The sequence below is a fragment of the Dendrobium catenatum genome, unplaced genomic scaffold (assembly GCF_001605985.2).
Source record: "Dendrobium catenatum unplaced genomic scaffold, ASM160598v2 fragScaff_scaffold_9, whole genome shotgun sequence".
NCBI classification, from domain to species: Eukaryota; Viridiplantae; Streptophyta; class Magnoliopsida; order Asparagales; family Orchidaceae; genus Dendrobium; species Dendrobium catenatum.
Window position 1 is genome coordinate 2350250 of NW_021318471.1, and position 16058 is coordinate 2366307.

The window sequence follows — 16058 nt, forward strand, 5'->3', positions numbered from 1 at the left end:
TATTTTGTATTAGTTCCAAATCAAACTCTTATAGATTCTATAGTCTTATGATCTAGTTTTACTTATCAGTATAATGTCTTCATTGATTGGATAACACTATTAATATTTAAGAATGATTATTTACTACTTTGTTATTTTAACAAATGTATTTATTATTTTACAAGTTTTTCTATTGCTACATGTTTTTTTACTATTTTTTCACAGATTCATGATCATATTAACTATATTATTATAGACTGAGTGATTACATGCATAATGCTTCTTTTTTATGCTTTGAGTTCAGTAGTAGTATTTAGTGACCTACTAGGATTTTAAAGATCATTATATATATATATATATATTAATTATTTCATTTTAGTTAAATGTCTTTCTCTTTTCTTTTTTATCTTAAATATGTTTCCCTAATATATCTTCACTATTTTCTCTCTTTTTGTTCATTTATGTGTATATTTTCATTATATGAAAAATCATACAGTTCTTGATTGAAGGACAATACACAAGCTCTTTACAAATCCGAATTAAGTGAACTTGCAGTTGTAAGGTATCCTAGGTCACAGTGTTAAGCCTCAAGTGGAAAGATATAATCCTTAGTCTTTGGAAAAAAAAATCCACAGCTGCAACTCAAGAAGTAAAAGAGAATATAGACGAAAGATGCGGAAAGAGGAAAAGGGAGGGAACCTATTTGGAAACATTTGCAAGATTCTTCAAATCTACATATTTGAAAGATTATGCTTTTTTTTCTAGTTCTCGTTTTATTAATAGAAGTTACCCAAAAAAATGATTTTTTTTTTTTTTTTTTTTGAACGCCGATCTAATTATTATTATTTTCCAAAGTTTATATTTATATTTTGTAAGATTGTTACCAAAAATAAAAAATAAAATTTAACTTTTATATTAAAAAATTCAAGATCTTAAAAAGTTTAGAATTGTCTTGTATAAGAAGGAATCATCTTGCATTCTATGTAAAATTTTACATAAAATATTTATGGGAATCTTTATAATTATGAGCTCATTAGTTAGTCTAGTTCAAGAAACATCATGAATGCAAGAATTAAATGATATTGAGTTAAAAAAATCATTTGAAAATATTCTTTATAATTTTCAAAAAATTAAATGATATTATGTAGATTCAATTTCTTATGCATCAAAGAATCATCACTTAAATGACTAGAACTCAAATCATTAGAAAAGCTCAATTGAATTAAATGATTGCAAATTGTTTTCGATAAAGTACTAAATATGATTAATAATAAACAGTCCAAGAAGTTATAATAATCAAGGTTCTTCATTTCAAATAAATTTCTTGGCCTCATATTGACACGTCAGTTTATTTATATTCATTCTCATTTTTAAGTTATTTTTTGTTTTTAAATTTAATCTTCAACAAATAAGTTATCAAAAAATTCTTCTCAATATGCATTACTGATGGATTGATTATCTTAGGTTAAATTTATCATATCCTAAGGAAGATAAAAAAAACTACTCTTTTTCAATTATGATTAATGCCTTACAATCTTTGGTCTTATGCTAATGCTTTATAATAATTGATCATTACTAAATCCTGATAGGGGCACAAATTTCTTAACTCTATTTCTAAAGAATGCATCTTTACTTATTTTCAAAGCATGATAAGAGGAAGAACATTCTATGACAATCAAATTATTAGCTTTTTCCAAATATTTTCTATTTCGTATACTTTCGATGATTCCATGAAATATCTATCTATACATTAATTTTCTTATAGTAGTACTCCATCCTAATAATATATAGTAATTTTTTTTTTTTTGGTTAAAATCCACTGAGAGGCCTACGTGTTAATATCAAAAACACGGTTACAAGGTCCTTAAAAGACACCTCCAGCTTTCTAATGCTCAGACGAGCTACAAAATAAAACCTAAAAGCGGTGGTTCCTTGAGCTACTAGCTACAAAATTACCTAAAATTATACTCGGGCTACAAGGGGACAGCACCCAAGAAAGGAAGCTCAAAAGATAAAAGTTCAGCATGTGATTCCTGCAAAAAAAGACAGTAGAACTGTCCAGCGCAAAATTGTCTTGAATTTCCGAAGAATGATCGTCGATAAGCTTCCACCAAAGAAACCTACAAAAAATAACTTACAAACAAAAAGAGTGAGAAAGCAGTTCAAAATAAACAAAATATTATCCAAACCCCACTCCAAAACAGAACTCCAGCTTCTGTTATAACCCGTAATATTAGGCCAGATTTTGACCTGCGGAAAAAACCCTAAGCATCATTTAAATAACCCATCCAAAAACGCTCCCAACAAATAGAACAGTTATAACCAATATCCATCCAGTTTAAGAAAATTATCACCTCAGAATCAATAGTTAATTGAAAGGTTATACACCCAAAAAAGCACTCATTCCAGAAATTGAAATACCACATCCAGCCCCAACCAAAAAACCAGAGAATCTCCTATTGAGCCAGGAAGGAAGCAAACACCCAAGAATTCCAGCCCATACTAAATAGAGGATAACCCATAACTAGAAACAAAAACATGAGAATAAAAATATAGCAGGTAAGTAATGAAGCAAGCCTTAAACAAAATTGCCACTTCAAAAGATGCCAGCAATTGTAACAAGAAAACACAATATAGAACCTCCAACCAGCCAAATGAGAATAAGTATCAAACATTCTGAATATAACCTAAACGACCACCATTTATCCAGTTGTTGACTATAACAATTTTGACATCGAGCATGTGATTTTATATCATAAATTGCATTCTGGTTTTGACGAGTATATATTAGATTTCTTTAACAACCAGATGAAGAAGCTATTACCTGAAGGTAGGCCTAGAAATATTTTAAATTGTAAGGACTAGCAAGACTTTCAGTAGGAGTTTGAATTTTATCTCAAGTGATGCCCAACTCAAACGCAACTCCAACACCTCTACGTATGCTGCTTAGCAAAAGAAAAATATATGTATTATTTTTTTATGCTCATCTATGTTTTGTGTTTATGTTTTTTGTTATTGTATGTTGTTGTATCCTATGAGGACCTTTACTATTATTTTTTTCTTTTGTGATTCCAACTTTCAGTAGATTTAAATTTAATAAAGAATCAAAGTTTTTTTTAATTTCAAATTTTATCGAGTAATTAATAAATCAAAATGAAGAATTGGTTCTGTTTATGCACTGTTAAAGTCAAATCATTTAGTATATTCAAATGTATAGCTTTGAAAGATTTTTCTAATGTTCATATTTGAATGTTTCTGCTTTTCTTAATATTCATTTTAGTAATAATAAAAGTTATCCAAAAGAATGATTCTAAATATTTTTAATTTTTGAATGACTGGCTAATTTTTAATATTTTGCATAGTTTTTTATTTATGTTTTGTAAGATAGTTACCAAAATAATTTAAAATTTAACTTTTATATAAAAAAAAATGTCATGATCATACAGATGTTTAGAATTGTCTTGTATAAGAAGGAACCATCTGGCATTCTATGTAAAATTTAACTTAAAATATATGGGAATCTTTATTATTAGGAGCTCATTAGCCAGTATAGTTCAAGCTAACTCGTGAGTAGGCTCGAGGTCGACTCAATAAATGGCTCTTGAGCTTAGCTCGATGTGCTAATGAGCCAAGCTTGTGCCGGTACCTAGCTGGATATAGTGCTTGTGCGGACGGTTCTCCTCGTTCGCACTCCGCACCTAATAATCTCTTGCTGAGACGAGGGAAGCAACGTCAGCACAAACATATTGGAAAGCTTTACTTCCGCAAACTCCCATCCCTGCCAGCATCCAGGAGCTACTGCACCCTCATCCACTTTCTCTCCATCTCTCTCTAAAATAAATTTTTTTAATAAAAATTATGTGAGAAAAAATTTGAAATCTATAAATTTGTTTTACTAAACTCAAATGCAAATTAAACAACTTTTTTAAATTATCACAATATAATTTAGAGAAATTTACATACATACCACTATATACTTAATATTTTACATATCTAACATCTCATACATTAATATTACATATATACCACTCAAATCCCTACTTTATTTCGTTTCTACCACTCCATCTAACGCCTCCTCACGACGTTTCTCTGTGTCCGCCCCTTAACTGTGACGGACGGACGGAAGTATTGCTTCCCGCCGAAATTCCCCGCTAAGCCTCTCATTTTTCCTTTCGTTCGACGTCTCGCATTTTCCACCATCTGAAGCTCCTGATCACATTGTTCTTCACGGTAATTTCTTCCGCCAAATTTTCTTCAAGGTTGCTGTAATGACAGTAATAAGGACTGCGAAATGTCATAGATTTATTAGTCAACAGAGATAAATGATTTTTCAATTAATTAGTTTCCAGGCATTTTCCTTAGCTCTAGAGATTCATGCACTTATTTGTCTAAGAAATTTTTTAAAGTAACATGACATTAATAAACAGAGATAAATGATTTTCCTAAGATTTTTTTTTTAAATAAGTTAAAGTTTTGAAATAGAAATTGTTTCTTGTTTGAAACAGAAATTTGAAGGAACTTGTTTGTTGTTTGAAACAAATACTGATGTGTTCCAAGACTACCGATTATGTAAGTGTTCAATGATTCATATGCAAGACTTCATAAATGTTCAAATAACATTTTAACCATTGTAAGTGCAGGCTTATGGTGACAATATTGAAAAAAAATTATATGAAGAGCAGAAAGGTTTTGTTTGGGCAGCAGCGAATGCATACACTTGCATAGAGTATAATAACAAGCTATGTGAACTTAGTGTTTTAAATCAGACTATACATGCGTACCTTATTTCATTACCTTACAAGTGGTCGTGAAGTCAGTTTATGGTTGGGATTTACCACTCTACCAATACGAATAAGTTTGCTGAATCATTCAATGCATGGATTGTGGAAGCTAGAACTAAACCTGTTGTCGATTTGATTGACTTGATTCGTGTTAAACTCATGGAGCAAAGGAGCGCACGTAAGATGACGAGTTTGACATGGCACCGTGAATTAGTACCTCATGCAGAAGAATACATTAGAGAAATTACTACTAGAGAAGAACAATTATTAGTTCGGTAGTCTAGTTTGTACATGGCCGAAGTTGAATCCCTCCATTCAAGACATATTGTTGATGTCGAGAGCAAAGACTGCACTTGTAATGGCAATTAACAGGACTTCCTTGCATTCATGCCATAGCTTTCATTGGGATGAAGGAGCATCCGTTGTGGCATACGTATGTTAATGATTACTACTACGTTTACAGGTAATATTTACATTTCATAAATGAAACTTTCAATTGCAACACAAAATTAGGTGTACTAATTACAAGTGCTTTAGGTACCGGATGGCGTACGACGGAGCAATCGCTACATTACCTGGGAGGTTATGCGAAGACCACATCTGATTTTCTTGGATGACATCGTTTTGGGTCTTAATTTTTTGTAAAACTATTGCAGCACATACCTTTGTGTTTTTGGAAGTTCAATTAAGGTCTCTAAGTTATGCTGCTACTGATTACAATTAATATGAGGTTGAATATAATTCATATGATTACAATTAATATAGGTATGTTATATTCTATTAATATGGAATATCAATTTTTTACAAGCTGATCAACAGCAGGTTATACAATTGTTGTATCTTGCCATAATAGCTGGTTATATAATTCAACAGCAGGATTTACAACCTCTTGCCATATCTTGCACCCGTACAAATTCATAGCAGCATATACTCCATATCTAGCAGGTTTTACAAGCTCTGATTAATAGCAGCATATACTCCATTCTGTCGGATATTGGAACTACCTGGAGCTAATATTGGAAAAACCTGGATATTGGAACTACTTGGAGCTACTACCGGAACTGGAGCTATTACCGGATTTTGACATCCGAACGGAACTGCAGCTACTGCCGGAATCGAGTCAAAATGTCGATAAAAACTATCACTAACAAAACTTTCAACGTCATACGAATCGAGTCAAAATTCTTAGAATTCCTTGCTTCATATGCCTTCAATTCGTAATGTGTGACATAAGATGGGTCTTCTTGCTCATCCTCCCATTTAAAGTAACTGCAATCATCCTCACTTCTATTATAAACACACCAATAAAACTGCCTTCCACTATTGGGTCCACGGTGGCAGGTATACAAGACACATTTTAGATGACAATGGCAGTACACCTTAGAATGTTGCGGCCTGTTTTTCACAACGGAAGAACTCGAAGAACTCATTAAACCTTTTGCAAAACCTGAAAATATGCACAACAGCAGATTGCTTACCAATTTATAAATTAATAAGAAAGAAAATTTCATCAAATCTGTAATTATAAAAAAAGGTCATCAAATCTGTACTTATAAGAAAATTTCAGCAAATCTGTACTTAAATTAAAAGGTTATCAAATCGTTACATAAGCAAATATTGCAGCTTTTGAAGCTATAATGCTTCAGTTTTAACTAGGAAAGCTAACAAAATCAATTTAAAGTCCGGTAAAGAACCTTCCTAGGAAAAGCTAACAAAATCATTTTCAAAGTAATAATTTCGGAATGAAGAGGTCCGGCAAAACAAATCAGTTTGAAAAAAAATTGACGGACAACAAGCTCTCTGAGCAAACCCGATCAGTGAAAAAAAAATACGAGAATGCATCAGGAAGACCGGCAAAACAAATCAGTTTGAGCAAAGATGAGAGAATGCATGAGAGCTTACGTTCCTTGCTTCATATGCCCTAGCCGACTCTCAGATTCGCGTCCTTATTATGAGGCAGAGAAACGTCGTTCAGAAGGCAGAGAAACGTCGTGAGGAGGCGTTAGATGGAGTGGTAGAAACGAAATAAAGTAGGGATTTGAGTGGTATATATGTAATATTAATGTATGAGGTGTTAGATATGTAAAATATTAAGTATATAATGGTATGTATGTAAATTTCCCTATAATTTATTTCAGGATATCTGACATAATTTTTTCAACGTGCCTAATTTTCAGAGAATGAAATGAATTCATTCAAGCTTGAAAGAGGCCAAAATAATGTGAAATCTTTCAGCTGCTACAATTGCATAAACAAAGAGACGCAAACCAACAACGACCCCAATGCTCAGATGTTCGTCCTGAAGGATAGCCTTAAAGTGGGCACAAAGATGACTCTCGAACTCAGCAAGTCAATCTCAATGCAACCCTTCCTTTCAGTCGAGATGGCCAAGGCCACACCTTTCTCCTCCACCAAACTCACTGAAATCCTTGGCCTCTTCAACATCACATGAGGTTCAATGGAAGCCAAAGCCATCCAGCAAACATTGGAAGATTGTGAGGAGCAGCCTATTGAGGGAGAGATAAAGCGTTGTGTCACATCATTGGAAGCCATGGCGGATTTTGTCAAGGCTGAGATAGGCAACAAAGATGAGAATGTCATTGAGACGACTGTGAAAGGTGGTGGTGACTAATTAGGTGTGCCGAAGAAGGTATATTTGATCGGATCGAAAGAAGATAGGCACGTGGTGAGTTTTAATTAAGAAGATTCATATTTAAACGCAAAGATATGTATAATTGTATACTGAAATATAAAATATATGTATGTGTAGGAAGCAGAGGCATTGGTCTCTTGTCATCCTGTGTCTTACCAAAAAGCAGTATATTATTGCCACACAATAACAAATGTTGAGGCACATAAGGTGCATCTGTTGGGATCAAATGGAGTGGTGTTCGATACTGCAACAATATGCCATCTTGACACATCATCATGGGCACAAAATTATGTAGGGTTTAAAATGCTGAAAGTGAAGCCATGTTCTGAACCCATTTACCATTTTATGCCTCGAGGCCACCTTATCTTTGCTGGCCTATAAAGAAGGATACATTTATGCTTCAAAGTCATCTTCTGTATTAATAGCATTTATATTCATACTTTATGCTTTTTTTTCTACAGTGTATTGTATGAATGTTATTATGTAAGCTATTATAGGTGCGAGTGGTAATGTTGTGTGTTGAATTATTAGGCATGTATGCATGCCTCTATGAGCAATGTCACCTTATATTGCATGCCTTGTTGTGTTTATTTTATTTTCAATTATGAAAAAACATGAGTTTAGAAATCATTAATATAAAAAATAATGAATGATGAAGGGGCATGAGGTGAAAGTTTAATTATGCTTATTTATTATCTGAATTATTATTATTGTTATTTTAGAAAATTATTTCCTTAAACCCCTCCTATTGCAAGAATCCATTATTCATTATCTTACAATCCCAACAAACTACATTGTCAAATCTCTTCCATTATATAAATCTCTTCCATTGTTCCTTACTATTTCAACATGCTTTTATGGGAATTTGTAACTCTATATTTGTATTTATATTGGGGCCTTGTTGTTTGAAATTGTTGTTGTTGCTTCCTATTTGACAGGTTCTCTATGTTTCCTATTTTTCAATGCACTATAGGAAAATCACTGATTTCCGGCGGAATTTTCCAGCGGTCACGTTTCCGGCTGCTCTCTGGCGCTTTTCCGGCTGTTTTTTCCCACGGAGTTTTCCAATGGAATTTCCGGCCACTTTTTCACTTTTCCGGCGGCTTTTAAAAATCTAATGAAAATGAATAAATTTTTTACTATTTATATGATTTAACAAAAAACTATTAAAACCTATATTAACTATTTAATTAATTTTCATTTTAAAATTCATTAGTTAGTCAATTTTTATTTTATATTAAATATTATTTGTTATTTTTAAATTAAATTGTTTCATTTTTTAAATAATTAAAAAACTAATTGATTTTTGGTCTGAATATACTTTAAATAAAAAATATTGACAAAAAAATGTATTTGGATAATCGGCAATTCGATCAGTTACTTGAAACTCTTCACAAATGACCGCGGTTCGAATCTCACCCCCGATGCGAGAGTAGGCGCACGAGCGTGTGCGCGGGAGTTGGAGTGGTAGGGCGGTGCCAGCAGCGCAAGAGCGGGAGCACGGGGACATTACCGCAGGAGCGGGAGCGCGGGGACGCTACCGCAGGAGCGGGAGTGCAGGGAAGCTAGTGTGACGCCGGTTGCGCGGGAGCAGGAGCGATAGGGCGGCGCTGGCAGCCGCGATAGCACGGGGACGCTGGCTCACGCCGGCCATGCGAGAGCGGGGTGGCGGGGGCATTAAGATTTTTTTTTTTATTATTTGACCGGCGGTTTAAGCCCGCCGGTAAGCTGCCAGAATAATTTGCCGCTTGAAAAAATAGCTAGAATTTATTTTCCGGCGCGATTTTTAGCGGCAGAATTTTAACCGTCGGAAAACTGCTGGTAAATTACAAAACTGCCGAAAAAGGCTCAATTTTCGTCCAAAAATACAGCCAGAAATGGATGATTTTCCGGTAGTGATGGTTGGTACACTTTGGTTGTCGCCCCTGCCTGTGTTGGTTTTAGCATTTGGGTTGGTGATTTCTTTTCTTGTCGGTCCTTGATTTTTTGTTGTTTTCCTTTTAGGTTATGGTTGGTTAATTCATTTGGCTTAGGTTTTTTTGATTCTTGGTTGTGGATTTGGAATCTGTTGGTGTTTTCTACATTGCTTAAGTGTTCGTTTGGGATTTGGGTTGCTTATGTATTGATTTTGTAGTTGTCCATCTATTTTCCTTTTGTTTATATCTTGTGTTCTTTTTTATTTCTTGTAGCTAATTCCTTTTGCATTTGTTGATGGAGTCCAATTGATCTGATATATTTTTCTTGTTTGATGTGACTTTGGAATTTGATGGTGGATCCTATCTTTTGTGCCTTTTAACTATTCATGTAGTTGATGCTTATCACGGGGTTTCTTCATGATTGATTTATTATTGGTGGCTTCAATTATTATCCTTTAGTTGTTTAAATGCTGTTATCTGGTGAGATTAGATTTATTGTCCACATTATGAACATGAAGCAAAACATTCTTTTGATCTAAAATCTTCACGTTAAAGAATAATTTAAACTTAAATCAAAGAATTTTTTATGATTTTAATTGGAGTATTGCAAATTAAAAATTTTCATTAAATGAATGTGTGGGCTACGAAAATTCGGCCCTGCCTCCGCCCGCTGTGTTGTTGCTTTTTCTTTAGCGAGGGAGTATTAATGAACTAAGTTCTGGGGTAAATTTTGGAAGACAGATATATTTGTAGATAAGACACTACCTAGAGATTTCGCCCTCATTTTGTGAGTACTTTATAATCTGAGCTCTGGTTTCCTATAGGCCCCTATAGTTATCCCAATAACGAGAGAGAACATTCGATTTAAGGCTATTCGTCAATCAGATACGTAGAAATATGTGTTATCTGGCATATAGTAGCAGCATAAGCATAGGTATTTGAAGAGTTTGGAGATTTAGAAAATTGATATTTAAATATAGAAATTTCACCATCGTGCACTTAAAGCGGATGGTGGGGGAATGGATGATGGACCTAATCAAGAGCCCATGATTCCGTCGTCCCGATCCATCATGGTCCCAGGTCTACTTAGTCAGAGGAGGTAGTCGACCCAACCTGATAGAAGGATCCTTGTCAGCAGTCATGGGTTGCTTTGTCTAAGGGGACCTTGTAGATCTAGGGGAAATATTTATCTAAGGGGAAAAATTTGAATCCACCTTAGCTAATAGAGAGCTTTGTGCCATATCGATCAAATCCTATTGATTTATATCTTAAGGATTTGATGCCACTAAGGAACGTATTGGCACTAGTCATAACCGGTATTTCGTGGTGCCATTTGGCGGCAAAACCACTCGGTTCTGAGGGCCCCGGGTCATAACCATTTATCATGCGGTGCCATTTCGCGGTAGATCGTCGGTTAGAGGACACGTATGATGTTCTTATTGGCAGGAGATTATTTGAGAATGGATCCTAGTGATATTTTTCGCTAGGCATTAACTCTTTGTGAGCTAAAGTAGTTTTTAATTTGTCCACCTCGGCAAATTATTGTGAATGGAGGATAGATTTTGCTTTATGTGATAATGGGTTAATTTCAATTTTAAATTTTTTTTGGGATTTTGAGATTTTTGGATTTTTGAGTTTTGTGGGTATTTGAGTGGCATTTGAAAATATTTGTGAACTCCTCCAGTTGAGATAGAAATTCAAAATGGCCATCATCGAGGTCTTTGGGGACATTTCCATTTTTTGAATTGAACCTTGTCGACTCTGTCTACTGGTCGATAGAGGATTAGATTTTATGGGTTTTATGCCTTAGAGAAATCCACCTAATCTTGCCGCGGTAAAGGGGCTGGGACATGCAGGAGATTCCAACAACAAGAGTTAAGGGTTCGGATTGGTAGAGAGAGGGTGTGGCTAACGTGTTGAAGAGCTGTATTTGGGGTGGAGGTTTACTGTAGTCGCAGTAGGACATGGGGTTTGGAAGCTTGAGACAGGAGGATTGAAAGCTAATCGTGAAGATAGGAACGGAGGTTGGTGAAGACAGGTTGAAGAAAGCAGAGACTTTGGACAAATTTTTTTTGTGGAAATAGAGAACAGTACCGCTAAAGGGTTTCTTCCCACTTATTTTAAGGACGAGGGATTTGTTCAAAACGAGGTGAAGTCTGTGCTCGCAGGATTTCGGGGATTCAAAGCAAAAGAAGATTTAGAGCAGGGTTTCAACTCAAACGAGGTATGCATTTAACTTGATTTGAAGTTTCATTTGACTTATAAATGCTAATTTTTTTTCCTTTAGATTCTGTCATTATTAGTGTAAAGTGTAGTGGGATGTAGGTATACAAGATAATATGATATGGGTTTTTATTGGAAGTGGAAGGGAAGAAACGTTGTGGGCTTTTGGAAGTGGGCTGGCAAGATAAGTGGAGAAGGTTGAATGGATGCTTAGGATGTGAAGGAAAGGAGGTGTTAGTAGGCTATTTGGGTTGAATTTAGTGGGTTAAGAGCATGATATGGCAATTATTTGTGATCTCCATTCATCAATCTTTTTCGAGAGAGATCGGATTGGGGCTCCTCATAATTATCAAGTATCTTAAAGCCGCAAGCCTTACCATTCCATTAGCTATAGTTTAAGCGACGAAATGTTTGAGTAGCTAAAGATTGTTACCATCTCGAGAGGAATAAAATCTAAATTATCCCTTGGCTGTGAGCAACAAAATAGCTCCAATTTAATTGAACAAGGGAACAAGCATCCATCTTTGGTAGTTATCCCTGCCTCGAATCAATCTTTTGACGCCTTTAATTGGAAAATATAATCCCTCTAGCATTGGAAAGACACAACATTCATCATTCCCATTGGATTTGCCTTCGAACTATTTCATGCTCGATCTAAAAATGTGAAAGAATTTTCGTGCTCCAAGCAACATGTGAATTTAATTTTCTCTGAATTAAGGCTCGGATTGGCATTGTTCATCCCTATCGTAGACCTTGCACCCGTGTATTTCTTTTCACTTGAATTCCCTAGACATTTTGGTAGTTGAAGGTCGTCGAGCACGTTCTTGGCAAAAAGTTTGATTCTTAACTGGAGAAGCTCAATCATATGCTCTAGCTCTATAATTCTAAAGCATTTTTTTTAAACATAAAATCAATCTACTTGTTCGAGATAGTTTTTCTTTCCAATTATATGCCGTCCAGAAAAATCATTCGAGGGCAATTGCATGTAACACATATTTGTAGAGTTGTTCATGCCTCTCGATAAGAAGTTGTGACGAATAAAACAATTTTGTATATGCCTTGGGAGAACATGTGGTTCAATCTTAAGATGGGAAGTATGTCATTCTGACCCAATTCTTTGCAATCATCAATGCAACTAGGTCCATCCAAGTTATTATCGAAATTTTACTTCCCAAACCTTCATAAGATGGAGGGGCGAGCACACTTTCCATTTTGCTTTTATCCTGCTTCTCATCAGCCTCCCAAATGTCATCCAGCATAAGTAAGAACTTTTTGGACATTATCTCAATTCGAAGACTATCTTGAAATGCCTCAAGTGTCTCCAAATGAGGCATCTTCTTCTTATGAAATTCCAACATATCTGTAATTATTTTTTCACATCATAGTTGTTGAAAACACAAACCCACATTTTAAGGAAATTGCATCTAACCCATACCGCCATCCTCCACTATAGATAGAAGAGAAATATTTTTTCTGTACAAATCCATTTCGTTAGCAAGAACTCGATGCTCCTCATTTGATTGCTTTCTCAATTACTGCATGGCAAACAAAAATCACAATGAAATTCAAATTCGAGCTGAATCACCCATATAAAATTTATGATGATTTTTTTTTTTTGTAGTTATAGGGGTCAACAAAAAGTGTGCTCGCCCAGAGAAAGCAAAAAAAAAAATAATAGAAGCAAAAGGGAGAACAGAAATAACCATGATGGAACAAAATAAAACCAAAAGAAAGCCAAAACTAGGAGCATAAGAATCACATCATCATATCTTAATATAAGGCAAACCCGACTTATCCAGAATAACTATACCTCTGATAGGTTGAAGTCAATTCAAACCATAAAAATTCTAAAAAGACACCAGTTGGTAACCAAATTTAGCCAACCAATTAGAACAAGAATTCACTTCACGATTAATATGGAAAATAGAGTTATTCAAATCTTTAAGAGACAAATTAATTTTCTAACTAGATAAAAATTATCATGACTACCAACCACATTGCCATTCAAGAAAAGAATTAAGAGCATGACATCCACTTCAAGCTAAAGATTTGAAATACTCAAGCTTTGGCACAAAGCAAGGCTATAAGAAATAGTCATAAGATCGACGCTAATATCTTTAGAATAATTTAAAGGACCAATAAAAGAAAAATGAACTTTCCCAAATGGTTATGAATAATCCCATGAATAGAAGGCTTAATCCACCTCACAATCCTTTGAATCTTATCTATATGTTAGTTACTAGTGGAAATACCCAAATCCATAGAAATGGCATTACAATTATTAAAGTTTCTATCTGGAGTAGATTAACATAGTGAAATTGCAAAATTTTATCTTTTACTTTGAAAAGAGTACGCCTAAAGCCCATTTTAATGTCTCTAAGCTTAAAATCATTTCTTTCCATCCAAAGGAGACACATAACAATAATAGGTGCAAATAGTAAATACAAAACTTAATAGAATTTAACAAACAAAAAAGAATAGCCACAGTATCATTACAATTGTTAAAATTACCCTTGTCACAAAAATAAAAAAAAAATATCTCTCCAAAATCTAATTGTAACCGCACCATTCACAAAAATATGCTTCATAATTTCAATACTAAAACAACACTGGCATTTTGAAGCAAATAGAAACCTTTTTTCGTATGTAAATCTTTAACAGGTAGCAAGTTATGAATAGCTCTCCACATAAAAATGGAATATGATAATAGAATATTCTTTTGCCAAAGTGCTAAGAAAATTGAAGATTCATCACAAATGATCCTAAGGTATTCCAAACTTTATTCAGAACAAACTTACTGGTTGAAGATAAATTAAATAAAATCAAATCCTCAGTATGCAACTATAAAGTAATTGTTAAGATAATATCAACTAAATGAGAAGAAATAAACTTTGATAATTTATAAACATTCTAGTTACCATTATAAACTAAACTCTTAACCTTAATGGACTCAAGAGTATGAGTGCTTAAAATATTATCAAAAGAATATGTCTCAATCCAATTATCTTACCAAAAAAATGCATTACCTTGACCCATACCCCACTGAATATGCTGTTAGGCCTCCCATTTAATATAGCAAAGTCTTTTCCAAACCATAGAATCGAAAGACTTATAATTGAAAGAAAGAGGATGAGAACTATTTCAATACTTTTGCCACATAAAATTAGCCCAAAGAGTATTAATAGATCTAAAAGAAATATATAATTTATGAGAGAAAGCTTGAGTCATATCCACATTATTCTTGTAACCCAAGCCTCCTTAATCAAAAAGACCAGTCATTTTTTTCCAAGAATACCAATGGATACAAAATCAATTGTTCTTAGAGCCCTAATTTTTTTTTATTTCTCTCTATTCTAAGAAAAATGATCTTAGTGGGTTGAATAGTATTAAAGATATAAACATGAAAAGAATTGAGAACACTTTTAGTTAAAGTAAGCCTACCACTAAATGAAAGTAAATTAAATGCCTAGGTAGAAAGCTTCCTTTGAATAGCAATAAAAATATCCTCAAAAAAATGATACCTCTTCTTACCTTTAAAAAGAGGGGTCCCCATGTATTTAATAGGCAAAAATTTAGAAATAGTCACATTTTTGTTGAATAGCATTAATCCTACATTGATTAAGTTTTAGAAACAATGAAATAGATATTTTCTTTTTCTATGGACAAACCACTAATGTTTTGGAAATAAGTAAGAAAATTAAGTAAAATGTAGATTTTGTTAAGAGACCCGTTTGAGAAAATAATAAAATCATTAGTAAGAATACCACCTAAAACTAAGGTGATTTATAAGAATACCACCTAAAGTGTGATAAAGAAGCTGGGGTACCTATTATAAAGATACTCAATGCCTCTAAACAAAAACTTAATAGCAATAATAAACATAGCAGGGGAAATGGATTCCCCTTGTCTCAAGCCCTAAGAAGACTTGAAAAAACCATAATTATTCCCATTAATAATCATTTAATTTTTTTCAATGTTATTATTAATAAGTCCAATGAAGGAAGAGTTAAAGCCAAATAAAGTGAAAATATAATAAAGGAATTTTCAATTAAGATTATGATACTCTTTAGTGATATTAGTTTACAAATGATATTTTCCCCCTTTCTTTTAGCATTAATATTATTAATGATCTCTTGAGCCAAAAGAACAATACCAAAATTACTATGACCTTTTAGAAAACTAGTTTTAGTTGGAGAAATAATTCTAAGGAGAATGGTAACCAACCTCTCCACAATGATTTTAGAGTTTAATTTGTCAACAAAAGATTGAAGGATGATGGACTTAAAATCAACACAATGATTTGAAGCCTCTTTTTTAGTAGTTCAAATAATGGTAGAAAAGGAAAAAAATTAGGATAAGGATTCTTACCAAAAAAATCCTTCATAGCCTCCATCATATCCATCTTAATAATATCTCAAGATTTCTAACAGAATTTAGTAGTAAACCCATCATGACCCACAACTAAATATGCATTCATACCTTTAACAGTATCCCAAATCTCAATTT

At 33.7% G+C, this 16058-nt stretch overlaps 1 protein-coding gene and 1 pseudogene across 1 annotated transcript; one reads left to right on the plus strand and one right to left on the minus strand.

The window, feature by feature from the left end:
• Positions 1 to 7392, plus strand: part of LOC110110283 — a 14224-nt pseudogene extending 6832 nt beyond the window's left edge.
• Positions 7393 to 8380: 988 nt separating this feature from the next.
• LOC110110282 lies at positions 8381 to 12910 on the minus strand. Its single transcript, XM_020841678.1, has 2 exons — positions 12662 to 12910; positions 8381 to 8527 (listed from the first exon to the last, which is right to left on the minus strand). The coding sequence occupies exons 1-2, from the start codon at positions 12908 to 12910 to the stop codon at positions 8381 to 8383; spliced, it is 396 nt and encodes a 131-aa protein (XP_020697337.1).
• Between the last annotated feature and the right edge of the window lie 3148 nt (positions 12911 to 16058).